Genomic DNA, 24,454 nt, shown 5'->3' with positions numbered 1-24,454 from the left:
AAAAAAAAAGAGTTTAATTAATGAAGTAAGAACATTTTCAAATGGGTACTTCTCTTTTAATAATATAGATGAAATGGACATAGGACATAGTTTTTTTCATGTGGAGCTAATGCTGATTTTCTCTAATTTATTTTGGCTCATTAATCACATATCTTAGCGTTACCTTATGTCTCCTATGCCACTTGGTGGATATAGATTCCTTTAATGTTGATTCAACCTCCTGAGAAGAATCCGTAGATTTATAGTATAAATAAATACGTCAAGATGGACATGGGAACATACTTGTCTTCTCCGACTAGTCGCCGCTCCGAGATCACCAGTTCAAGACTCATCATCAGGAGTATAAGAGGTTGTGACTTTAAATGGTTCTACTCATAAATTCCATGAAGCGTATATAATGTGGTGAGGATGAAGAAGGATTACAACAGAAAGGTTTAGTCTATGTCCCCATGAAAGAGATTGTGGATGAGCATTCTGGATGCAGGGGGACATTTATAGAGGAAAGAACAAACGGAAATGTCAAAGAACGGTCTTGTCGATTTGATACACCATGATCTATGCCCGGACTTTAACATTCCACTAACATCACTTCTAAAGTAATAATTTCAAAACTCAATTTGATACAGTAACTTTTAAAATTTCTCTGTAAATAAAATTCTACACAAAACTGCACAAACCATGTTTCTATCTATGATATTTCTAAGCACATGAACCAATAAAAACTGCTTTAAGTAATGTTATATTGTTCAGCATTATTTTTGTTTTCTTATACATTAATCCATCCCAATTTACATCTACTGAATACACTCTTTCATCAATAATTAGAAACTTAGCAGAAACAGAAAATGTGAGTTAAAAGAAGTACCATAATAATGAATCCATAAGAAACCAAAGACGGTCCACAAGCAGTAGAGGGGACTGTCAGGAGGACCACGTGAGTTTGTCAGTCAAACACGGACCCGCCTTTCTTCCCAGCCCGGACCGACAAAACCCATCTCTCGCCGCTCCTTCCAAGATCTCTACCCGTACACGTGCCATAGTCTTCACCAAACTGCCTTCTTTTAAAATCTTAATCAAAGATTCTAAAGTTACCGTTAAAAAGTACAAGTGTATCTTTAAAAAACACCACTCTCGGGAACTACATTAGAAGTTTTAACTTTTTTCATAAACTCTTTGCTTCATCCGAGATTCCTCCTAATTGTTTGTGATTGTTCCCATTGCATTTGCATTTGCATTTGCATTATTACCATCGCTTTATATTATTAACACTGTATTTAGTAGTATTATAATGGTGATTGTTTAGTCACTTTCTCCCCACGTACACATGATTATTAATAATACTATTTTCTAACAGTGTTCGCAGCATTTTCACGAACGACCCAGATCTGAACATTATTATAAAAACCATTACCACTATTAAATCTAAAAAGAAAACAAATAAAAACTCTGGGCCTATATGATTCTGTGTTAACTGATGTTTCAGAGACTTACAGTCAGATTAATGATACGTAGAAGAAGTATTCAAGCGATTTAAAAGAATGGTACGTAGTTGCCTAATTATGCAAATACTAGAGAAAAATATATAAGAGATTTTTGAAGATAGATGTAACGTTTTTCAATACTGTTTTGTGATTGATACCGTTTTGAGCTAAGTGAGGTGTTCTATCTATTATTAGACAACTATTGTTTTGTGATTGATATTAAAACGATACAATCATTTTCGTTACACCAATCAAATCTACATAAATCCAAGTGATGTAATGTATGAATTATCTAAAATAGAAATCAATGAGTGGCATAATAATGCGGATACGAAATCAGCAATTGAACAAAATTTGATACTCGATTATAGGAGACTAGAAGGTCTAACCTTATTTCATTTTTTTTAGTTCAAACTTCACTTAAAAATATTTTTATTTACTTTTACTTTTATAATTAAATAAAAAGAAAACTATTAACAAAAATAAAAACTAATCATATATATTATTTTATATTTTGCTGATTACTATACTGTGGAGTACAAAGTTGAATAAAAAAAAAACTTAATTTTATAGTAGAAAATGGTGTAGTACGTTGAAAATGCTCTATTCATATAAAAAATATCAATACCACAGCGTTATCACGAACCAGATCTGAGTCTTATTACAAAACCAACATTACACTATTTTCTTAAAACAAAAACAGAGAAAACGTTGGGGCTATGTATATTACTAGTATTTGCCATTTCAATAGAAAAAGACAGAACTAATTGGAGTTATAAAGACTATCATCAACCCATCTGGCATTAATGGTCTCTCTCTGCTAAATCTCTCACATCATCAAGTTTGGTGTAAGAGAGTGACGACTCTTTGATTGCTTCGCCACATCTTCCTCACTTCCTCAAAGTCATCTCTCTTTCTCTGTCCATAACTTTTTAAATGGATGTATAAAAACCTTATAGTACTGTATTTTTATAAGAGTTTGAATATATAAGATCTCTCTGTTTTATTTTCTTTCATTTATTTATCTCGAGGAGAATGAGATCTCAAGGAGTGGAAGATAACAAAGGTTGGCTAGGACCAGCCACGCCGGAGATTTCTAACGGAAATGGGAATACCGGTTTTGAGTTTCAGAAAGGTGCAAACCGGACGCCAAACCACCACCGGTCCACCATTGGAAAACCAGCACCGTCAAAATGGGACGACGCTCAGAAATGGCTCTCCGGCGTTGGTTTAGCTCGCGGCGGCGGAGAGAAGAACCACCACAGCTCGAGGAACTGTAAACCGAGAAACTCGAACGCCGATGATCTCAGACTCATAGCTTCAGCTTCTCAGAGAGAACGCGAAGGAGAGGATCAGTACGTTGAGTACGACGAAGAAGACGGAGCGGCGGGAAGGCCGGAGGTGGAGACTAAGAACGTGGACTGCGGAGAGCCAGCAGGTGGTTCGGTTTGGAGGAAAGAGAGTATTATTAATCCGACGGCTGTGATTCGATCGGTTTGTGTGAGGGACATGGGGACTGAGATGACTCCGATCGGTAGCCAAGAGCCTTCTAGAACGGGTACGCCGGTTCGAGCCACGACGCCGGTTGGGAGAAGCCCTGTGACGTCACCGGTGAGAGCTTCTCACGGCGTCGAGGCGGTGAGGACAGAGACAGTGGTGACGGAGGGTAGAAGCGTAGCGAGTGATAATAATGAGAAGATTAGTTTTGGAGATAATAATAATGATAATAAGGGGATGAATGCTATGGAAGCTCGAGCCATGGCTTGGGATGAGGCAGAACGCGCTAAGTTCATGGCTAGGTGATTAACATTAATAGATGGTTTAATTAGTGTTAACGTGGCTTCATTATGTAGACCAGTGTTTAAGGATTGATTTTCGTTGGAATGTGATTAGGTATAAGAGAGAGGAAGTGAAGATACAAGCTTGGGAGAATCACGAGAGGAGAAAGGCTGAGATGGAGATGAAAAAAATGGAGGTAATATTATCATCCAATGGTAAAATTACACGTGTTCAATCCGAGTTTCGGTTCTGTTTATAAAACCAAAAACATTGTTGATCGGTTTAAGCACAATTCAAAATGTTTGAGAAAATGTGTGGATGTTGTGTAGGTGAAGGCGGAGAGGATGAAAGCTAGGGCGGAGGAGAAGTTAGCGAACAAGCTGGCCGCGACAAAGAGGATAGCAGAGGAAAGGAGGGCTAACGCGGAGGCGAAGCTGAACGAGAAGGCGGTGAGGACATCGGAGAGGGCTGATTATATAAGGAGAAGTGGCCACTTGCCTTCTTCTTTCTCCTTTAAAATTCCCTCTTTCTCTCTATGTTGGTAGCCACTAGTTTGTGTTTACTTATTGATCTCATTATTGCCTTTAGAATGTAACCGTGTATGGATTTAGTGATGCAATAACTAACGGCTTTGTCTGGGGAAGTAGATATAATAGAAGAGAAAGTTTGGAGAGATGGATAACGGTGTTAGCAAAACTAACATAGATTATTATTAGAAAGGTAGTAACAAGTCTTGTCAACTTGGAAGCTCCAACTCTTAACCCTCCCCTCTTGTGAGCCACTTAAAACTGTAGAATCCTTCTAGCTAATGCTTCTCATCCAGACCTAAAACTTTGCTAGCACATAAATTATCTTAGGTGGAAAGTTCCCTCAAGCCTTTTGTCAGTTCTAACTTTTCTTAATGAACCATAATATCCTTGGAAAACGTCTTTTAGGATAGAATACAAAGGAACAGAAAAAAAAAACACATGCTAAGGTTTAGTTGAGCACGTTTTGAATTATGCACACTAAAACAAAAAGATCTACATAGATAATGATTGTTGCACAACCAACTTAGTCCAGTGGTTAACAAAGCTCAGAGAAAGTTGAAGGGATTAAGATTTGTGATTTTTTTTTTTGCATATTGGTTTCAGTTGTTTTTGGTTATTAATTTTGTATGTGTTCAAGCAGCTGATCTAAATATTTTCACCAATTTGGGTGTTCTTGCAGAAAGAACATATTTAATGGAGAAGAGTGCATCTCTCATTTTTCTAGGTATGGGTGTTGTGGAGAATTGCTAAAATGAAAGAGACAAAGAAAACCATTACCATTTGAAAAGAAAACCATTACCAATAATTTGAAATGATATTAAATGTAAAATTTAAAGGGGTCAAAATTAAATTCATATATTTAACCAAGAGCTCTTGGTCTAGCGGTAATGGAACTCCAGCTGGAGTGTCCGCTCACCTTCCCGCCTATAACCGTGCGTGTCCGGATGGAAAGCCTCGTGGAGATTAGTCTGGGCTTACCGTGTGGGATCTCCACGTATATAAAAAAAAATCATTACCAATAATTTGAAATGATATTAAATGTTGAATTTAAAGAGGTCAAAGTTGAAGTCAAACACTGATTTAAGAACCTAGACACATAATTCATTAGTATGATATGTGAAATTATATTTTTTAGGAAAAGTTGCAAACCAAACATACAATTAGTATCATAAGAAATCTAACCATTGAGAAAGAAAATAATGTATTTAATCTTCAGTTAGCATATAATATTTAACTTAAATTATTATCAGATTTTATTTTTATATTGTATTATTTTCAGTATATAATTCATATATCTATTTATTGTTTTTTCAAAATAAATTATTACTTAGAGGCAAATTTCCATAAAACAACCTCATTAAATTTTGTTAAGCTTTTTAACATGCAAACCTTTTTGCTATCCAATTTAATAATTTAATTAATTATTTTGTTCATTTAATACATTAATTTTTTTTTTTTTTTGAAATCTGGCCTACTGTCTTTTAAAATTGTGTTAACTTTACTATTCAAACTATCTCATTTAATTAAAAATTAATAAGTTCAAATATATTTATAATTAAAAAATGTTAAAAGTTTCTATTTTTTGTCAGTTTCTAATTTTATTTTAAATTTTAGGAATTAAAAAACTAAATTGTGGATAACCGACTACAATAAAAAAATCGAGGGCAATTTTCTCAAATAGTTATTTTTAAATTTTTATGGATAAATAATTTTTTTTATTTTAATTTTTTTAATATTTATTTTTTACGTTTTTAAATTTGAAACTTTATCCCAAAACTCCATCTTTTTAACTTTAAACCCTAGGTTGATTAGTTAACTGTAGGTATTTTTACCCTTTAAAAAAATGTATTTTAGTAATTTTATTCATTGAAAACTATTTTTATGACAAAAACTTAAAAATATTATTTTAGAGAATTTCTCAAAAAATCAATCAGACACAAGAGAAACAAGGTTTAGGGGCATCTTTTAGCAATGCAAATAAAACAGAGGTGTACAATACTAAAAACTGATACAAGAGAACTAAAAATCGATAACTAATTTACGAATACATCCTTAAAGCTCCCGACTCGAGAGACGCCTCTCTTTTGTCTCCTCTCCGCCATTGCTCGTCCCCTCTCGACGGTATCCACCCGTACTACATCCTCAACCGGAGCTTTGCATCCATCTCTACTTCACATATATCTTCCCTTCTCTTCCTCGCTATCCAGCAGGTCTCGCTTTCAATTTCTAGGGTTTCGCGGTTCAGATCACAAGCTCTGCTTTCAATTCAAAACCGATTCAATCACACGAGTGGCTGCTTCTTCCGGCGAAACCTCGAGATTCAGTCTCTGCGATTCTGAATTTGAGCACGGTTAGTCACTTTAGCTTTGATTTCGTGGAATTGAAACTGTCTATATGACGGCTGGGAGGAATATTAGGTATCCTGATCATGAACTGAGAGGCCGCCAAGAGTCGAATTCTAGATTTTCGAGGCGTGATAGTGTTTACTCAAACGAGAGTTGTGAACGTGCGAGCAACGGTGCTGTTGATAGTGAAAAGGGACGGGTTAGTAATTTAAGACACGAGGATAGCGGTAAAGATAGAGGTATGATGAGGTCCGGAGCTGTTAACAGTAGGGAAGCCTTTGTTGATCGTGGACCTAAAAGATGTGGGCTTTCAGTTTCAGCTAGGTCTGTGGATAGGGAACCGGGCGAGCTCTCTAGTGAGAGTGGCTCTGATGAGTCTGAATCTGTGGTGAAAGGTAATGGAGATGTGAAGCAGGTGGAGGATAGAGCTCAAAGCCCTGTAGAAAAGAAGAGAAAGTTTTCACCAATAGTATGGGACAGAGATGAAAAACCTTTGGAGGCCACCCCTCTTCCTCCCCCACCTCCACTTGTTAAGAGGTCAAGCCAGTCACCTAGTGTCAATACTGTTGGCAACTCTCCTTTTCCTCCTAAACAGAGTAACATGCATGAAGATCCTAAGCAAGTTGGTCTTCTTGAGGTTTCTGCTCCTACTTTGCCATCTCCGGTAGAGATATCTTCTTCGTGTGTGGTGGAACAATCATCAAATGCTGGGAAGGATGGAAAACAAGAGGATGCAACGCACCAGGATGAGGAGGAAAACATGCCAACGAGGCATATATCATCCTCTAGGTGGGCTGCTGGTAATAGTTCTCCAACTGACGAGGGTGAAATAGTAGAATTGGAAATAGATAAAAGGAGGAAGAAACTACTTCAGGGCAGATTGCCCAATAAGTCTTTAACGCCTGAGGCTGGGGAGTCTGTGAGGGAAGGTTGTAGATCATCTGATTCCGATGAAAGGAGACACCATTCTTTGCCGGGAAGCAGAGATGATTTTGAGGAAAAAACTGCTGTTAAGGGTGACTATATGGAAATAGACGAGGGGGAACGCAGAAGAGGAAATACTAGCGACAGTCTTACTGAAACAGATTCTGATGACGAATATGTTCGCCATGAGACACCTGAACCTGCTGGTCCTCCATTGAGAAGTATAAACATGCTCCAGGGTTGTCGAAGTGTTGATGAGTTTGAGAGATTAAATAAGATAGATGAAGGCACTTATGGTGTTGTTTATAGAGCGAAGGATAAGAAGACAGGTGAAATTGTGGCATTGAAGAAGGTGAAGATGGAAAAAGAAAGAGAAGGCTTTCCGTTGACTGCTCTTCGGGAAATTAACATTCTTCTTTCTTTTCATCACCCTTCAATAGTCGATGTTAAAGAGGTGGTTGTGGGTAGTAGTCTTGATAGCATTTTTATGGTGATGGAATATATGGAACATGATCTTAAAGCATTGATGGAGACAATGAAGCAGCGTTTCAGTCAAAGTGAAGTTAAATGCTTAATGCTTCAACTTTTAGAAGGCGTCAAGTATCTTCATGACAATTGGGTGCTTCATCGAGATTTGAAAACATCTAACCTGCTTTTAAACAATCGGGGTGAGTTGAAGATATGTGACTTTGGTTTGGCTCGGCAATACGGCAGCCCGCTGAAGCCATATACTCATCTGGTTGTTACGCTTTGGTACAGGTAAACCCCGTTTACCCTTTTCTAGTTAAACATGGAGGTTTCTTGATTTGGTAATTTAGTTCCAGTGACTTTGCCGTAAATTTTGGCCATCATTAGTATAGCCTCAAGAGAGTCTTGAGGTTGACTTAAATCTTTATGTTTCCACTTTTGAGTATAGTTTCATTATATGCTAGCCTAGCTGTTGAATGCTAATGCTTTTGCGGTATTACCTTGGACATCACATATAATGGCCCATTCATAACTAGACACATTAGGAAATATTCATCCTTCAGCTTTATTTTCTTGTTTTGTTCCTTGTGTTGACTCTCCCTTTTTTATAGAAAATAATCACTTCCTCCAGGACCAAGCTCAATGACTGCATTTATTTTCCCAGGGCACCTGAACTTCTCTTGGGAGCGAAACAATATTCTACAGCGATTGACATGTGGTCACTGGGTTGTATCATGGCAGAACTATTAGCAAAAGCGCCATTATTCAATGGTAAAACTGAGTTTGATCAACTTGACAAGGTATTTCAAACACAGGCTTTGACGTGGATTTCCAGCAATCCAAGCACATTCAGCTTATAAAGAATTGCTTCTTTTAATTTACAGATTTTCAGAGTCCTGGGTACTCCCAATGAATCAATTTGGCCTGGATTCTCCAAGCTGCCTGGAGTCAAGGTCAACTTCGTCAAGCATCAGTAAGTGTTTGTAATATTCATCTGTTATGCAAGCATACCCTTCGTATAAATTTGCTGAAACTCTCTATTGTTCTCAGGCTTTCTAGCTTTGGGTGATGTGGTCTGGCATTCTTGTTCATTAGTGATTTCTTTTGTTTTTCCGGCTTTGCATAGTTGTTATGTCGTGCTTCTTACCACTAGCTTGTTCTTTCAGGTACAACCTATTACGTAAGAAATTTCCAGCCACTTCATTTACTGGTTCACCAACTCTGTCCGACGCTGGCTTTGACTTGCTGAACAAGCTCCTGACATACGATCCTGAGAGGGTAATAAAATATATATGAAACCAATTGCATGTATGCTCATCCAATATGCACCTTGATAGTTTTTTTTTATTTTTGAATCTGTGGGGATTTTTTTTCTATAGAGAATAACTGTTGATGACGCTCTTAAGCATGAATGGTTTAGTGAAGTCCCTCTGCCAAAATCCAAAGATTTCATGCCTACTTTCCCTGCTCAACATTCCCAGGACAGGTGCGTAGATCTATATCTTGTTTAAACTGAAACGATCACTGGTCAACTTGACTCTAATTCTATCTTTTATTTTATGTGCCAAGGCGTGGGAGGAGGATGATAAAGAGCCCAGATCCTTTGCAAGAGCAACGTAGGAAGGATCTATCACAAACCGAACTTGGGTCTGGTGGTCTGTTTGGCTGAAGTATGACTCACCCATTGATGCTCTCAGATGCTTTGGAATTACCACATTAAGGCGAGGGCTGCTGGCTTAGACGGAGGTTGGAACGTTTGTATCTCAGACTATCATTTGTACTTTCTTTACTCTTTTCGAGGGTCCATGGTGATTTGTGAAGATGATTTTCCTCCTATCGCCAGCTGGATTCCTTGCAGGTTTAATAGAGCTGCAGCTTTCTGACAGTGCTTGTTCTACAAGGTGTGAAATGACAATAAAAACTAATTCCCTACTGAAACTTATGTATGTAGCAGTGTTATTGAACCGTTTATTATTATTTTTATCGCTGTTGAGGGAGAAAACATATTCTTTTCACCTACAATCCTCGTAATCAACTCGGTGTTTCTTTTATTATGTATTATTGACATTGCGATTGCAAGAAACACTGGTGTTGCAGTTGAGGTGACAGTCTTGTCTTTGAAGAAGAAAGATGGTTGCCGATGAATCTCTACAAGGTACTACATAGTCTTTAATGTTTGTAGGGTTATAATTTGCCTTTTGATTTTGTTTCCCTCCCAAAGTGTATAAATAGTTCCTCAAGATCAGGTGGTTGCTTTGAAACTTCAGAAATGTTATCGTCTTTGAATTCCTTTTATACTTTAATCGCCTAGGAGCCCAACCCAACCCTGCAAATAAAGTAAATCCTGGGTTCTCGTAACACCGTTTAGTAAACCATCCTAAGTCCTTGAAACGCTTTGTTAGGCTCTCATTCGTAAAACTAAATTGTCATTGTTTGTTCAACCTTTAAAAAAAGCTTTTGCTAGCAAGTTATTATAAGTTTTTTTATAAACCAGCCAGCTCTTCTTGAATCCTTGAAAGCTGTATCTTGCATTTGTACATGTGCTCATTCCACGATTTTGACATTTTACCATGATTCTAGCCGGGAATGGCAGTATTCAAGCTGTAACTCTTGCCCAGAGACATATCATGACACTTACTAATGGTGCTCCAAGCGGGTCATTTTCAAAAGAGTTAAAACCTATCCCAGATTTTGTACATATACCAATAATTTCACATGCAACTTGCTGGAGTGCTTTGGTAATCTATAGCCAAGTGTTTAAAGAAAGAACACACGAGAAGTGCATTGTGGTGGCGATCCATATTCGAGATGCTAAAAACAACAGTTTATAAGACCGTGTAACAAGGTTCCTACGAGTATGTAGTAGTGCTAAAAACCTCATAAAAAAAAAGCTTATTATACACTAGACGTAAACAAATTAAAGAGAAGCCTGTTGTGTCCAGTTTTCTTCTCATATCAATTGAAAAATTTACTATATGGCTAAAAAGGGTAAACCTGTTTTATGATACACCTATGTCATTCAGGACTGAAAACTATAGTCTTCCCAAGTACAAAGGTAACGAGAGAGAGCTCAATGAAGAATATTGTGTTTATCAAATGCCTGTCTACTGTCCACCCGAATATCGTTATCCCTCCTGGATTCATCTGCAAATACAGCACTGCAACAACATTCATCTATAATCAGCCATCATGCCTTGTTTGGATGCAAACATCGTAAAAAAGAGTCAACACAATCATCTCACCAAAAGCTTGTCTCTTGTGGTATGCGGACATGGACATGTAAGAAGGAAAGTGGTTGTTATTATTAGCAGGCATCCTCATGTAGTGATCCATTGACTCCACATCGCTCTCAGAATGTGAAATCTGAAAGGAGATGGGGGGATTCGTGGTGGCCTCCAAGTGAACTCCACTAGGAGAAGTCCTTATCTGAGTTGCATCTGTAGATGAGCAAGACATTATCGCATGCCATTTACTTGCAACTGATGCTATCGCTTGAGCTCTGTGAGATATCTTCGTTGCTGCGTGCAGACACAAAATTATCCCAACAACTTGGACCACCGCCGAGACCTGAACACATAAAACCATTCCAAGCTTTTAACCTCACCGTATAACAAGAAACCAAAGAAGAAGAAACAAAAGCTTGACTCACCGCGAAATCACCACCGTTTATATACGTGATACGTCCGCTATACGCAGTGGTCTGGAAAAGCGTGGTAAACTGACTAACCGTGACGACCAGAAACTGTAGAAGCAGAAAGATGCGGAACCTGTGGCTTATCTTAGAGAGGTAATGGCGCAAACGGATGTGCTCGTAGATGAAAAGAGAGATCTCAGACTCGCCGTCCAAGAGCTTTGCGTAGTCTTCGAAGTGAATGACTTGCAAGTTGCAGACCAGATGAAACATGGCACTTGCAGCTAGAAAGATAGTGCTTAAGTAAGTCCATGACATGATCATAGACAAGAGAATCAAAACAGAGAGCCATGGCTGGTCATGAGGTACATATAGCATCCGAATAATCTCTCGAACAGCTTTTAGTCCGAAACAGGGGAGTGACCAAAGTGCAAGCAGTCTCACAGAGTTCTGTAATAAAGGAAAAACATAAAAAAAAAAAGGGTTTCAGCTTTCAATCCAAAACAGGGGAGAGACCAAAGTACAAGCAGCAGTCTCACAGAGTTATGTAATAAGGAAAACACACAAAAAGGTTTCAGCTTTCCGACAACCCATTATCTATCACAGAGTTCTGTAATAAGGAAACACAAAAAGAATTCTAACTTTCCGACAACACATGATCTAACACAGTGTTCTGTAATAACGAAAAACAACAAAGGTTTCAACTTTCCGACAACCCAATGATCTGTCAGAATAAGGAAAACCAAAAAAAAAAGGTTTAAACTTTCATGCAACCCATAGAGAATCTGAACCAAAGATAGAAAGAATCACCGAGATTTGCTGAATATACTGAGCCTTGAGCCGTCCCATGCGACCACTGAGCTGATCAACGAAGAGAAACTTTCGAATCCCATGCTTTCTCAAGTTATGAGAAACGCAAAGAAGAGAGACGCCAGCTAAACACGCTTGCGAGACGACGATGTTGAGCTCGAAGCTCTTGTACTGATACCTCTCGCAGTCTTTGCAATGCCCAAGCTCCAACACTGTCACCGGAATCACCAGCCCTACCGTTAAAAACACGATCCAAGACAAGACGAGGCTTCGCGTGGAGGATTGGTTGAAGCCAAGGAGAGTCAGAAAGGTCTCGAGCCATTGGAGGGTTTGACCGAGGTCGTCGTCTTCGTCCTCGACGACGCCGGAGAGAGGTTGTTGTTGCTCTTGATCGTGATTTGAATCGAGCAACGGCGTTTCGGGTGGTTGATCACTCGACATCAGAGAGTGAATAAGTTTGTAGAAGAAATTCACCGCAAGGGGAAACATCGGAGCTCGTCGATGGCGGCTTCGATCTCATTTAAAATCGCCTGCTGCATGATGATCTCTCCTCTCAGATCGACGGTTGTAAATCATTCCGATTAATCTGAAATCGGGAACCGGAAAAATTAAATTAAGAAACTGTAATAATCCAAGAATCGAGGGATTGGCATTTAGCGCTGTGGGAGGAAGTTTATAAAATTAGTTTCTCCGTTGTGTCTTTTAAGCCGTTAGATTGAAGATTAAGTTTCAACGGTCGATCATGGTGGATGAGGAACATAATTGATACAGTGAGACCAGTACCACCTGATTATTCATTTGGGATAAATTTTCCTTTCTTTATAGTATTTACTATTTGCTGATTTTCACTTCGTAATAGTAAATCACCGTTTGATTTGGGTTCACAAAACAATGGTTTCTTTTTGTTAATATATGATAGTATTTCCACTATTAATGGTGTTAAATAAAAAATAAAAAATATATTATGATTTTATAATATGACAAATATTATGATGTATGAATGTATGATCTGCAGATAATATTCCGATTCGATTTTCTGTAATATCGCCAACGTATGGTTTCTCAAGTTTTTCTTTGTTTATTTGTTAAAACTTAGAAGCAGGCCTGTTTGGGTTGTTTCAGTCTTCGAGAATCAGATCCCAGCTCGTAAACTATTCAGCGTATCAGTATTATATTTTCTTACGTCATACGGAAAAAAAAAAAAAAGTAAACACTATAGCGAGGAACACTAAGCCCATATAAACTTTGTCTGCTTCAGAAATTGATTTGAGATAAGATTATGCTATTAAAATACGGGTTAGGTGACATGTTCAAATTTATTGTTGGTAGTTGGAATTATAGTTCAATCTGGAATCGTTGAAAAGCTACTGCGACTACAAAGACAGCACAAGATGACAAGAATCATGCATAGTGGTTTGTGTAGACTGTTCTGGTTGTGTTTATTGATTGCAATTTGGTTTAAAGTGTCGCTAGTTTATTAAATATGATAATGATATTACCGTTCATTAATTTTTTTCACATGTATTAAAGTAGTAACAGTCATTTTCTCCTTTTCTTTTAATACATCTTGCTTTAGTTGCGGCCGGTCGTCGAGTCCTGAAACTATATATACAAGAGCATCTTTATTACAGATTTTTTAGATTGGAGTTTTTATCGTAATATAAAATACGGTCTCGTCTCTTAGTTTTTTTAGTTAAAAATTAAGAGACCGTATGTTATATTAAGCTAAGAACCTCAACCTAAGAGACCAACAATAAACATGCTACCATAATTAATCTGGGGTTTTTAGAGTGGGGTTTTTAGCGGAAGTTAAGAAATCCGAATAACTCCGGGTTAATCATGTTAAGGATGAAGCTTTTAAGTACAGTTGATAAGTTATTTATCTAATTAAAACTTTAAAAGTGCCAAGTTTTGTTTAAAATATAGTATTTTATTTGTAACACGAGTGAATCATTATCCAACCATACAAGTTCATCATCCAACCCAATATCATTATCTCCACAAATATGGGCCAGTGGGCCGGACAAAAAAGGTCCGAAGATAGAAGGAAGAAAAAGCATAACCGCTGATTCAAAAAGCGCTGTAGCTGAAATCAAGATTAACCGCTCACTTTCCTTTGACGCTAAAGCAGGTACGTATAAAACGTTCAAACCCAACATAACCAAAGTAAAAAAGAAAACAAAAAAAATATCTACAAAATTTTCACAAAATATATTTTCATCTCAATCTGCATTAGCATTCAATCCTCAAAAGATGGTATTTAATTCTCTATCTGTTCCTACTCTCTTGCCATGTTGGTTAATATTACAATGTATATACATTTTAGCAGGACCAACCAGCGAGAAGGAGGCGAAGACCTCGACCTCTTGAGACCTCTGGCGCTACAATACTCGCCACGTCTCGCGTCGTTTACACAAGAACCAAGACTTCGAAGAATCCAGCCTCTTTCCTTGTCCAGAAACTCTTCCAGCTCGTTCTCTTCTTCGCGTCCATCACAAGTCCCTTCCATCGCCACCTTCTCGCCATTCTCTCCGTAGCCGACGATCACATCCTAACGTTGCAAGAAACGGTCGAAACTTACTTTCCTTCTTCCACCTTCGCCTTCATCAAGATCTCCGACTTGCTGATCGCATCAGAGTCTCTTCCCGAGAAACTAGACGCGGTTCTTGAGAGGCTTCCATGTTTGATGAGCAGAGCCGCGTGGCTAGACTGGATCCTGATCCACGCCATTTATTGCCTCGATTCTCTCGTGAACGTGTTGGGACGTTGGAGAGATAAGAACAAGGGGGCAAATGAGAAAGAGATCACAGTGGATAGGAGTTTCAGCAGAACAGGATCAAACTATGAAGAGGAGGAGGAAGAAGAGAAGATGAAGTTAGGGGACGATGAGGGAAAAAAAGTGACGTACAAGGAGGCGTTACAGAGAGGAAGCAGCGGAGAAGATGGTGGAGGAAGCACAGGTCGTAGCAGCAGCAGTGGCGGCGGCGATCCTATTATGGAAATGTTTGAGAACGGTTGGATCACGAAGCCCATCAAAAGAAGTAGCAGAAGCGCTGATTCGCTCACATGCTCTCGTTCTGATTCCTACGAAACCACTACATGAGATGTCCTTTTAACTCTGTCTTTTTTTTTTCTTCTGTAGCAATATAAGGATGGTTGGTTACACAACAGCAACAACAACACAAACCAATAAACTATATTGTCCTAGTCAACTTTTGTAACTTTTTATGTTCATATCTTTGTAATTATCATATTTACCACAATCTTTGTGTGTGTTTGTATAAAACATAGAAACATAATAGGCTTGTGATTAAGGATGCTTTGAAAAGACGCTTGTGTTGTTATGTTAATATTGATGGTCCCTAAACATCATCATTAGAAGCTTCTGAGACTTCTCTCTGCCTCTAGAAGTTCCGTTCACTGAGATTGACACTAAAGATGGTATCACACCTTCTTGAAGCACCATCTGGATACAAGACTTTCTCTTCCACTGAATAGAATCAAAAGGCATGAAACAGCTTGCTCTTGCTCTGTCGTGTCACCCATGTCTAGCACAGTTGCTAGACTGCTGATCATGCCTTTTGTTAATTGTGATGATACAGTTTCTGTAGAAATAAGCGGAAGTAATAGAAAAAATAGAGAGAATAGAACAAAAACGAATCTATATATTCACTTAACTAAATTGTAAAAGATGATACAAATATACAGAAGAAGAAAATAGTTGTTAACAACTAAATGAGATATCTTCATGAAAGAGAAAGAGAAAGAAAAAGAGAATGATCCACAGTTAAGGGGATCATGGCAAAGATCAAGTAGACCAAGTTGTCCTTGAATATGACTGTACACCTTAAACTTGGTGAAAATGTCAGCAAATTGATCAGAAGTCTTAGTGTAAGTTGGAGATATGATTCAAAATTCCACCTTAACACGGATATGATGGGAGTCAATTTTACAATGTACTTTATTTGTTCATGAAAGATTTAATTCAAGGTAATCTAAATATCTAGAAACCCTTAAGAACCTATGATACATATGTAAGTTTTTGATTGAGCAATCTAAATAATTAATAAGATAATTATAACAATATTAATATTTTAACATTAAGAACCTCAAACGGGTATTAGAGCAACATTATCAAGACATTTGAACACTTCTTATGGGCGATCCTTACCCAATATTGGCCCAAAATTAAATATAAAGTCTAGTTAAATGAAGGAGACGATTTTTAGGTAAGAAGTTTTTTGACTTCGTTCTTCTGTCACGTGTCATTCTATGATACGTTTTGTGAAGCGGTAGAGGGTCTCGTCGTTTTGCCCTGGATCTATTCTCTCCGTCTCCCTCTTCTCTCTCTCTCTCTCGATCCGTAGACAGCGATTCACTGGAAGTGAAGAATCATCGGTCCACATCGATCGATCGTTTAATCTCGGCATCGAATCTGCACCAGGTTCGTATTACTCTCTCTCTCTCCGTCTCCCTCTTCTCTGTCTCTCTCTCTCGTATCGATTTTGTGGATATAATTCTGGGATTATCGATTATGTGTTTCTAATATTTTGCATGCTTTGGGTTTGATCAAGGTCCGCGGAGTTTGGGTTAGGGTTTCATCGTCTCTTCCTTCTCTTGCTGTCGACGGGTACTTCCGCCGCCGTTGTCTATTCTCGTCCATCTCGCCTCTCTTCTTTCTCCGGTTGGAAACCATCTCCGCCGCCGTCACCAACAGGTTTGTCTTCTTTCTCCGTCCTCCGTTAGCTATATAGAGGAATCATTTAAACAAATAGATTGGTGATTCGCCTTTTGGTTGTATATGATTGTATAGTGATCTGTGTTTTTGATTGTAAAGCAGAGGTTTTTTACTGAATTTTTCGTATACTTGATTGATTAGGGAACTTTAGTTAAAAAAATATGCTTAATTGATTAGTGAACTTTAGTTAAAAAAATATGCTTGATTGATTAGTGAACTGAATTTTGATTGTATAGTTGATGGAGAGCCACGTTATATGTTGTGATCTATACTGAATTTTGATTCTATACTTGTTGTTTTAGATACATTGGATTCATCATTGACATGTGTTGTTTTAGTTGGTGTGTAAATTGAAGTAAGTAGGTTTCGACATTTAATGAAAACGTTGTACTGACTTTTTTACTTAGTTTGGTTTCGAAGGAGTGTTACTTGGCAAAGTTTTGTAGTTAGTTTGCTTGGTTTTGTAGTTAGTTTCGAAAGAGTAATAAATATTGATTAGTTATGTGTAACGAGTATAAGTAACTAATGTGTATCATATTTACTTACTTGTTTGCTTTTATTCTTTATTTTCCGAGTAATAAATATTGATTAGACCTTGGTAGTTGATTGTTAGAGAAACATTTAAGCTCTCTGATGGTTGTTCTCTCAAATTTCTTTAAATAGCCGCAACAAGTTTAATCCTTGTTGTGGTTATCCCTTACTCTCTTCTTTCTCTCACGTATCTTTCTTTTCTATTCCTGTCCTTCTAATCGAAATGGATTCAAGGAATCCATTGAATCCCTATAGTGAGTCCCCTAGTTATAGCTATCTTCTCCATAGCCAAAACTTTCAGTATGGAAGTTATCCTTCTACTCAGTATCCATCCGAGATACCTCCTTATAGTTCACAACAACCTGACGGTCCACCTGAACGTGAAGACCCAGCAGTTGCCTCTAAGGAGAGAAGGCAATGGATACAAAAATGTACTGCAGCAATTCGACAGTTGGCATATGGCGGTGCAGCTGATTCACTTGATGAGTATGTCCGGCTTGCTGAAACGACAGCTCGGAAATGTTTGCACAATTTTACCGCCGGAATAATCAGCTTGTTTGGTGATGAATACCTCCGCCGTCCCACACATGAGGATCTGCAAAGACTTCTCTATATAGGAGAACAACGTGGATTTCCGGGGATGGTTGGCAGCATCGACTGTATGCATTGGGAGTGGAAGAATTGCCCCACTGCTTGGAAAGGAATGTATTCACGAGGAACCGAAAAACCAACAATTGTTTTGGAGGCGGTAGCTTCAAGTGACCTCTGGATATGTCACACATTTTTTGGAGCTCCAGGTACTATGAACGATCTTAATATTCTCGATCGATCACTCGTTTTTGATGACATTATTAACGGAATAGCGCCACAAGTGAACTTCTATGTTAATGGTAATCCATACCATTTGGCATATTATCTCACTGATGGTATTTATCCGAAATGGGCGACTTTTATTCAGTCTATCCGACTTCCACAAAGTGAGAAACATTCGTTATTTGCTAAAACCCAAGGAGCTGTTCGAAAAGATGTGGAGCGTGCCTTCGGAGTTCTGCAAGCTAGATTTGTCGTAGTGAAAAATCTATCTAAGTTATGGGATAAAGAAAAAATAGCAAATATTATGAAAGCATGCATCATACTCCATAATATGATTGTCGAAGATGAACGTTCAACATTCACTCAGTATAACGAGAGAGAATTTCAAGAAAGCGAAGAAGAGGATACATTCACCGTTACTCCGAATTCAAATCTCGGCACTGCAATGGATCGTCGATCGAGCGTTCGTAACAGACAAGCCCATGAACAATTAAAATTCGATTTGATTGAAAAGATTTGGGCTAAATTTGGACATTTTCCAAATAACCAATGATTTTTAAATTTCTGTGAATTGAATAAAATGTGTGTTAGCTATTATTTTAATTTTTTTTAAATGGAATGTTATAAAATGTTTGTAATTTTAATTTAATAAAATAAATTTTTTTTTTTTAATGTATTGAATATAAATGGATATATCTTAATTACTATTTATAAATAAAAATAATATTTTTAACCTAAGAACCTTCGAAAAGTTCTATTGATAATGTAGTATTTTAGTTAAGTATCTTACAAAACTTCTTAGACTAAAAAAAGTCATTAAATATTCTAAGATGTTTGCTAAGAGTTGCCATTGATAATGTTGCTCTTATACCGTTGATGTTGCTCTAAGAAAGTCGGTGAGAGGTTGATAAAAAAAAGTCGGTGATAGATGAGGTTTTGGTGCGAAATCGGGAGAAAATGTGCCCATGCTTTAAATGGACCCAATTAAACTCAGAAATGAGTTTTTGCATCAACGATGGAAAAAGAGACAACAAGTCATTAATATTGAGACTGGGAATCCAAATATTTTTTCGTTCTTTTGTTTGTCGAGGTGGTTACATATAGTTAACGATCATGAGCTAGATAAATGATAGTTATAAATAAGAGAAAAAAAGAAAACATGAAATATCTGATAACATATTGTTTGATACAGCTTTAACTTATAAAGAAATCTCTACATACCTAGAGATTATCGTCGGACTGATTTCGCAACAACATTACTTTCAATCAAATCATTATTCTTCATAACAAGTATAAGAACAGAATAGGTCTCCACCAGATGTCTTTATCATTATTTTGTAAGGACAATGCCTTCCGCAAGTTTTGCATATAGGTCGAGTTGGATAAGTGTTTGGAAGATAATGAATCATTTCCTTGTTAGATGTAACAACAGTTTGTCCGGATTTCATATGCAGATCCCTTCCCAATAGACAGTCGACGTGGAGGGTGACTTCACACTCGTTGCATGCATATAATCCTTGCTGTGGAATTACATCTTTTTCGCATATTTCGCACCAGCAAAGTTCATCATCATCTGCATATTCTTTGTACGAAAAAACGAGCAAATGCTCATCATGCTTGTAACTTAATTTATGTGGAAGAGTGGCACAACGAAAACACAGAACAAAACTGCATTCAACACAATCTAAAGGTTGTTCCTGCCATGATTGACAAATGGAACACAACATGCTTGTGTATTCACCACAAGTTATGAACAAGGGATGTGGATGAGAGTAATGATTAAACGGCTCACAAATAGAAGCACACAGCGTGTCTAGCTTCCAATCACACCCCTCGATCGGACACACATACGCGAAACCGCATGAGTTACGGTCACATTTCCTACACATGAAGCAACTTGTGGTATACGCGAGCTCTAGAATCAATGGATGAACATGTAGCATAAATTGTTTCACCCGGGGAAGATATGCACATGATTCATGTAAAATGAAATCGCATGATTGCATACAACGATACACATTACCATCACCATAGAACGGAAGCATGCACGCTTGACAATGCTTGTTTTCATCATGGAATTGTTTTTCAAGTTTTATTTGATGACAAGGATGACCCTGATGCAGTATAACTCCATCACCTTTATCTTCAAACAATTTAGTATTTTCATATGTTTCTTCAGGCTCTCCTTCAAGTTCTTTACCGTCGGACACGTCACGTCGTAGTGCACATCTAGAGTGCATTGCATAAACGCATCCTTTCACGCAAGAGTATTCTCCGTAATTTATGTCTATTTTTTCATAACAAACTCTACAATCAGCCGAAGCCTTGAAAGGACTACTAGGAGCAAAAGCAAGACGGTGATTGTGACGAGATACCTTTATGACAAATGGTAAGTCCATACAACTTTTATGAACAAAGAAATCACATAGGAGACATGCGTATAAGTGATCCGAATCCTCCACCAATGCACAAACATCGCAAGCCAAAGCAAGTCTCCTAGGAAAATAATGGAGGGTATGCTTATGCCTTTTCGGATTGTCTATAGCAAGGGGTGTTAGGTTTCTCGAGCAAGTCACATGAAGTGAAAAGTCGCAAATGAGGCAATAGTATGATAGACCACGACTGTATCTTTGACAAGAAGAACAAATGTGGTTAGGGTATTCCATAGACCAGAGAAGTTGAAGAGGATGTTTTGGATGACCAGAGAAATGGAAAATGGAAGAAGCCTCAACACATTCGTTGTGGTACTCTCGATTGCAGTGGCTGCAGAAGTAATAGGTATCTATTACGATCCGGATGCCACAAGCATCACAATATAATTCTTCATTGTCTGTTTTGCTGCAGCGAAGTAGAGAATGAAGATTATCAGACTTTTCACTGAACCTGGAACTTTTGACAATGCGATAGTTGAACTGAAAGCTTATTCCCCCCTTAATTGTTTTTGCCGGTTTGGTATGCTCTTTTTCATATCGTTCTGTTGGACACAAGAGAAGACATGAAGGAACATGGTTAAGAGGATCCATGTATAGTTATTTTGGTCTAAAGATTTATTGTTTACTTATGAGAATAACTAAATCTTCTTTATTTATAATGGGCTATAGTTTATATGTTTACAAAGACAGCATATCACGCCAAGTATTGCAATTTATGTTCATTTCAAACTTCCCCACAACAAAGCAAGAATCAGATTCTTGGACAAATGTAAGAGTTTTTAAGTATTGATTATTCTTTTTTTGAATGAAAAAGCAAGTGCTGAGGGAAACACTTTTATTTACTTATGCACGTTTATGCAACTTATATTTCAAATGTTAAGTCTTCCTTATGTTTCAAATCGTATAAAAAACTTTTCGGGTGGCAGTTACTTACAATTTAAACCCTCAGAATATTTTACAAGCATTTTAAACCACCAAAATGACACTTATATCAAAAGAAATCTTCAATATGACTTATTTATACATCAAGTCAAAACGGTAACCAACACTGTTCAAAATCGATGACGTGTCGGTTTTTTTTTAATTTGTTTTAAATTATTTATATTACTAAAATAAATATAAAAATACAGAAAATATTCATAAAAAATTGAAAACAAAACACAAAAAATCAAAAAAATCACAAAAAGTTTAAATTATTTTATTGATAAAATAAATATATAAAATAAAGAAAATATAAAATTTCATAAAATTTCATAAAATTTCAAAAAAAATCGTTAAAGTCACTAAAAAATTCACAAAAAATAAAAAAAAATACAAAAAAATTAAATTATTGTATTAACAAAATAAATAAAAATACAGAAAATATAAAATTCTTAAAAATATTCAAAATAAATCATGAAAAGTGATTAAAATTCACAAAAAAAATTTATTAATAAAATTATTATAAAAATAAAAATACAGAAAATATAAAAATTCATTAAAATTCATAAAAAATCAAAACAAATCATAACAAGTCATAGAAATTCACAAAAATAAAAAAAATTCACAAAACAATATTTATATTATTTGCTTGATTTGGTTCATGAGAATCATTTGAAGATAATGAATTTTTTCTAATCTGAATTAGAGTAATCATAACCCAGAGACTGACTGCTATTTTGGATCTTTGTTTTATATGTTATGTTTTGTGTGTGTGTTGGTTGGATTTGGGAAAGTTCAGAATTGTTAAAGGGAAGAATAGAAACTAATGATAGCTTGAGGGTGGCTAGTTTATAGCCCTCAATGCACGCTAATCCTTAGACCATGATTATCGGTAAAACCCCAAATGGGGTCCTTAAGATTTTTTTTTTCTTTTAGTTTTCAAAAAAAAAAAAATTAAAAAATAAACCAATTGCGGGCCGTCACGTGTCGGTGGGGCCCGCAAACAATGCAAAAACTCTCCAAAGACCGATCCTTATTTGGTAATTTTGGGGACTGGTTTTTTAAATTTTTGTGGGACCCATGCGTCAGTGGGGCCCACATTTTTTCAAAAACCTCTTTTAGAAACCTGAGATACTTATGCTCTTAGTCGCTTTTATAAAACAATATATAATTTTATGCTTGATTTTTGCATTTTTTATTTTTATTAATAAGATAATATAAATATTTGTAGTGAATCTTTTTTTTTTTGTAAATTTCTATGACTTTCTATGATTTGTTTTGAATATTTTATTTATTTTTAATATTTAATATTTTTTATTTATTTATTAATAAAATATTCAAAAGGCATGAAACAGCTTGAATAGAATCAAAAGGCATGAAACATCTTGCTCTTGCTCTGTCGTGTCAGCCATGTATAGCACAGTTGCTAGACTGCTGATCATGCCAATTTACCACCTTGTTAAAAACCTTAGTATAAAAACATGTTGCATTTTGAGGTGTTTTAATTCTCCGTGCACCAGTAAAAGCCCATCATTCGTTGGTTTAGAAAAATTTGCTTTTTCTAGATAAGTATGTATTCCTATAGGAAAAAGAAAATCGGGTTTTGAGGCTGCTAAAAATATGGGTTTAAGGGTTTGTAAGTTTATTCATTCACATAATAATATGAAACTCTAAACGGGTATTTGTCTCACTACATTTTTGTTCTTTTTTGCTTTCTTCGAATTAATTCGCGTTTGTTCACAACAAAACACTTGGAGAAAAGACTATCATGGCAAACAAAAAAGAGTATCGATTCCACAGTCAAGGGGATCATGGCAAGGATCAGGTAGACCGAGTGGTCCTTGAATATGGCTGCACCACCTTAAATTTGTAGTCATGGTGAAAATGTCCGCAAGTTTATCAGAAGTCTCTTAGTGTAAATTGGAGATATGATTCAAAAGTCCACTATATCACGGATATGATGGCAGTCAATTTTACAATATACTTGACTTGTTCATGAAAGATTTAATTCGAGGTAATGTAAATATCTGCTTGATTGTCGCAATGCATGATGATAGGTGTGAGGAGTCTTGATTCCGAGATCCTGAACAAGAGTCTTAAGCCATATGAGTTCATAGTAGTGTTTGTCATGGTTTAATGGTCAGCTTCAATGCTCGACTTTGAAACAAATTTTTACTTCTTGCTCTTCCAAGTGACAAGATTCTCACCGACAAATGTGCAGCAGAAGAAATAAATTTCATGTCAACCTTATCTCTAACCTGATTAGCATCACAATAGCAGTAGTTTCAGTGTGTTCATTCTTTCTGCCTCCAATCCCTTTGAATATCCGATGATCTTCCGAAACTAACTAGAAAATTACAATTCAAAAAAAACATTAAGAAATTAACCTAAGAGCTTTAGTAGTTTTTTTTTTCAGGACGTGAAGATGATTGAGAAATTGGCAAAAATAAAGCCACTACATATAGGTACGGCCACTTCCACCGGTGAGTTGTAGTGAGACATCTAACTTACTAAAAAAATAAAAATGTATAAATCAGAAAGAAGCCCAAGTTTGATTAAGCAGTTAAAAAAAAAATAAACTAAAAACTAAAATCTCAATAATTAATAAGATAATTAAGACGGTTATGAACCAGATTGTGGATGACTCATAACCACGAGATTATGATTTGTAATCTTTTCATTTATCTATGACGGTGTAATCTCCTATATAAGGAACCTCTATGTTATGAATAAAAATAGATTTTTCCATTACTTTTATAACACGTTATTAGCACGAAACTCTAAATCCCTAAGCTAATACCCAAATCGAAAAATTCTAAACCCTAACCCTAGCCGGCGATCAGACAAACCCTAAACCCCGATCGCGTCTCTTGTTCCCGCATCTGTTCCAGCTCGCGTCCCCGATCAGCTTCAGCCCAAGGCGTTCATGATCCTACCTCAGACGTTCGCGACCCGAGAGAAGCTCCAGCACGCGACCTTTTCCTCGTTCGCGACAGCATCAGACAGCTTGCATCCGACGATCAAGGCGTTCCCGATCAAGCAACAAAGGAC

General features: G+C 36.8%; 5 protein-coding genes across 7 annotated transcripts; 3 read left to right on the top strand and 2 right to left on the bottom strand.

Moving 5' to 3' along the window:
- The first annotated feature begins 2,198 nt into the window (after positions 1-2,198).
- On the top strand, positions 2,199-3,935 carry LOC106298314. The gene is made up of 3 exons (XM_013734415.1): positions 2,199-3,280; positions 3,375-3,456; positions 3,590-3,935. Exons 1-3 carry the CDS (start codon positions 2,517-2,519, stop codon positions 3,803-3,805), a joined length of 1,062 nt encoding a protein of 353 aa, XP_013589869.1. The 5' UTR covers positions 2,199-2,516; the 3' UTR covers positions 3,806-3,935.
- Positions 3,936-5,807: 1,872 nt separating this feature from the next.
- On the top strand, positions 5,808-9,668 carry LOC106300113 (cyclin-dependent kinase G-2). 2 transcript variants are annotated; one of them, XR_001261975.1, is made up of 7 exons: positions 6,185-7,818; positions 8,192-8,327; positions 8,412-8,500; positions 8,694-8,805; positions 8,907-9,013; positions 9,097-9,273; positions 9,371-9,504. XR_001261975.1 is itself a non-coding variant. In XM_013736189.1 (6 exons), exons 1-6 carry the CDS (start codon positions 6,185-6,187, stop codon positions 9,194-9,196), a joined length of 2,178 nt encoding a protein of 725 aa, XP_013591643.1. In that variant the 5' UTR covers positions 5,808-6,184; the 3' UTR covers positions 9,197-9,668. The 2 variants fall into 2 exon arrangements, 1 of the variants encoding a protein (XP_013591643.1); XM_013736189.1 differs by having other exon boundaries at positions 5,808-7,818; positions 9,097-9,668.
- Positions 9,669-10,336: 668 nt separating this feature from the next.
- LOC106300114 lies at positions 10,337-12,619 on the bottom strand. Its single transcript, XM_013736190.1, has 4 exons — positions 11,969-12,619; positions 11,177-11,608; positions 10,770-11,094; positions 10,337-10,685 (listed from the first exon to the last, which is right to left on the bottom strand). The coding sequence occupies exons 1-4, from the start codon at positions 12,455-12,457 to the stop codon at positions 10,543-10,545; spliced, it is 1,389 nt and encodes a 462-aa protein (XP_013591644.1). The 5' UTR covers positions 12,458-12,619; the 3' UTR covers positions 10,337-10,542.
- Positions 12,620-14,154: 1,535 nt separating this feature from the next.
- On the top strand, positions 14,155-15,167 carry LOC106299543. Of its 2 annotated transcripts, none has more exons than XM_013735619.1 (2): positions 14,155-14,224; positions 14,298-15,167. In XM_013735619.1, exons 1-2 carry the CDS (start codon positions 14,222-14,224, stop codon positions 15,069-15,071), a joined length of 777 nt encoding a protein of 258 aa, XP_013591073.1. In that variant the 5' UTR covers positions 14,155-14,221; the 3' UTR covers positions 15,072-15,167. The 2 variants fall into 2 exon arrangements, with proteins under 2 accessions (XP_013591073.1, XP_013591072.1); XM_013735618.1 differs by having other exon boundaries at positions 14,295-15,167.
- A 4,122-nt stretch (positions 15,168-19,289) lies between these two features.
- LOC106299315 lies at positions 19,290-21,082 on the bottom strand. Its single transcript, XM_013735425.1, has one exon. It carries the CDS (start codon positions 21,071-21,073, stop codon positions 19,325-19,327), a length of 1,749 nt encoding a protein of 582 aa, XP_013590879.1. The 5' UTR covers positions 21,074-21,082; the 3' UTR covers positions 19,290-19,324.
- Positions 21,083-24,454: the final 3,372 nt, after the last annotated feature.

The sequence above is a fragment of the Brassica oleracea genome, chromosome C6, assembly GCF_000695525.1.
Source record: "Brassica oleracea var. oleracea cultivar TO1000 chromosome C6, BOL, whole genome shotgun sequence".
In the NCBI taxonomy this organism is placed as follows: Eukaryota; Viridiplantae; Streptophyta; class Magnoliopsida; order Brassicales; family Brassicaceae; genus Brassica; species Brassica oleracea.
The sequence above is the reverse complement of the archived record's forward strand: the minus strand, read 5'-3'. Positions and strand labels throughout refer to the sequence as shown.

Excerpts from the sequence above, each read along its gene's own strand:
- LOC106298314 (XM_013734415.1), top strand. The coding sequence starts at position 2,517 with ATGAGATCTCAAGGAGTGGAAGATAACAAAGGTTGGCTAGGACCAGCC. Across the intron at positions 3,281-3,374 it reads CGCGCTAAGTTCATGGCTAG|GTATAAGAGAGAGGAAGTGA; the intron begins GTGATTAACATT and ends GAATGTGATTAG. Across the intron at positions 3,457-3,589 it reads TGGAGATGAAAAAAATGGAG|GTGAAGGCGGAGAGGATGAA; the intron begins GTAATATTATCA and ends GATGTTGTGTAG.
- LOC106300113 (XM_013736189.1), top strand. The coding sequence starts at position 6,185 with ATGACGGCTGGGAGGAATATTAGGTATCCTGATCATGAACTGAGAGGC. Across the intron at positions 7,819-8,191 it reads GTTGTTACGCTTTGGTACAG|GGCACCTGAACTTCTCTTGG; the intron begins GTAAACCCCGTT and ends TTATTTTCCCAG. Across the intron at positions 8,328-8,411 it reads AGTTTGATCAACTTGACAAG|ATTTTCAGAGTCCTGGGTAC; the intron begins GTATTTCAAACA and ends TTTAATTTACAG.
- LOC106300114 (XM_013736190.1), bottom strand. The coding sequence starts at position 12,457 with ATGTTTCCCCTTGCGGTGAATTTCTTCTACAAACTTATTCACTCTCTG. Across the intron at positions 11,609-11,968 it reads AGTATATTCAGCAAATCTCG|AACTCTGTGAGACTGCTTGC; the intron begins GTGATTCTTTCT and ends CCTTTATTACAG. Across the intron at positions 11,095-11,176 it reads TAAACGGTGGTGATTTCGCG|GTCTCGGCGGTGGTCCAAGT; the intron begins GTGAGTCAAGCT and ends TTATGTGTTCAG.
- LOC106299315 (XM_013735425.1), bottom strand. The coding sequence starts at position 21,073 with ATGGATCCTCTTAACCATGTTCCTTCATGTCTTCTCTTGTGTCCAACA.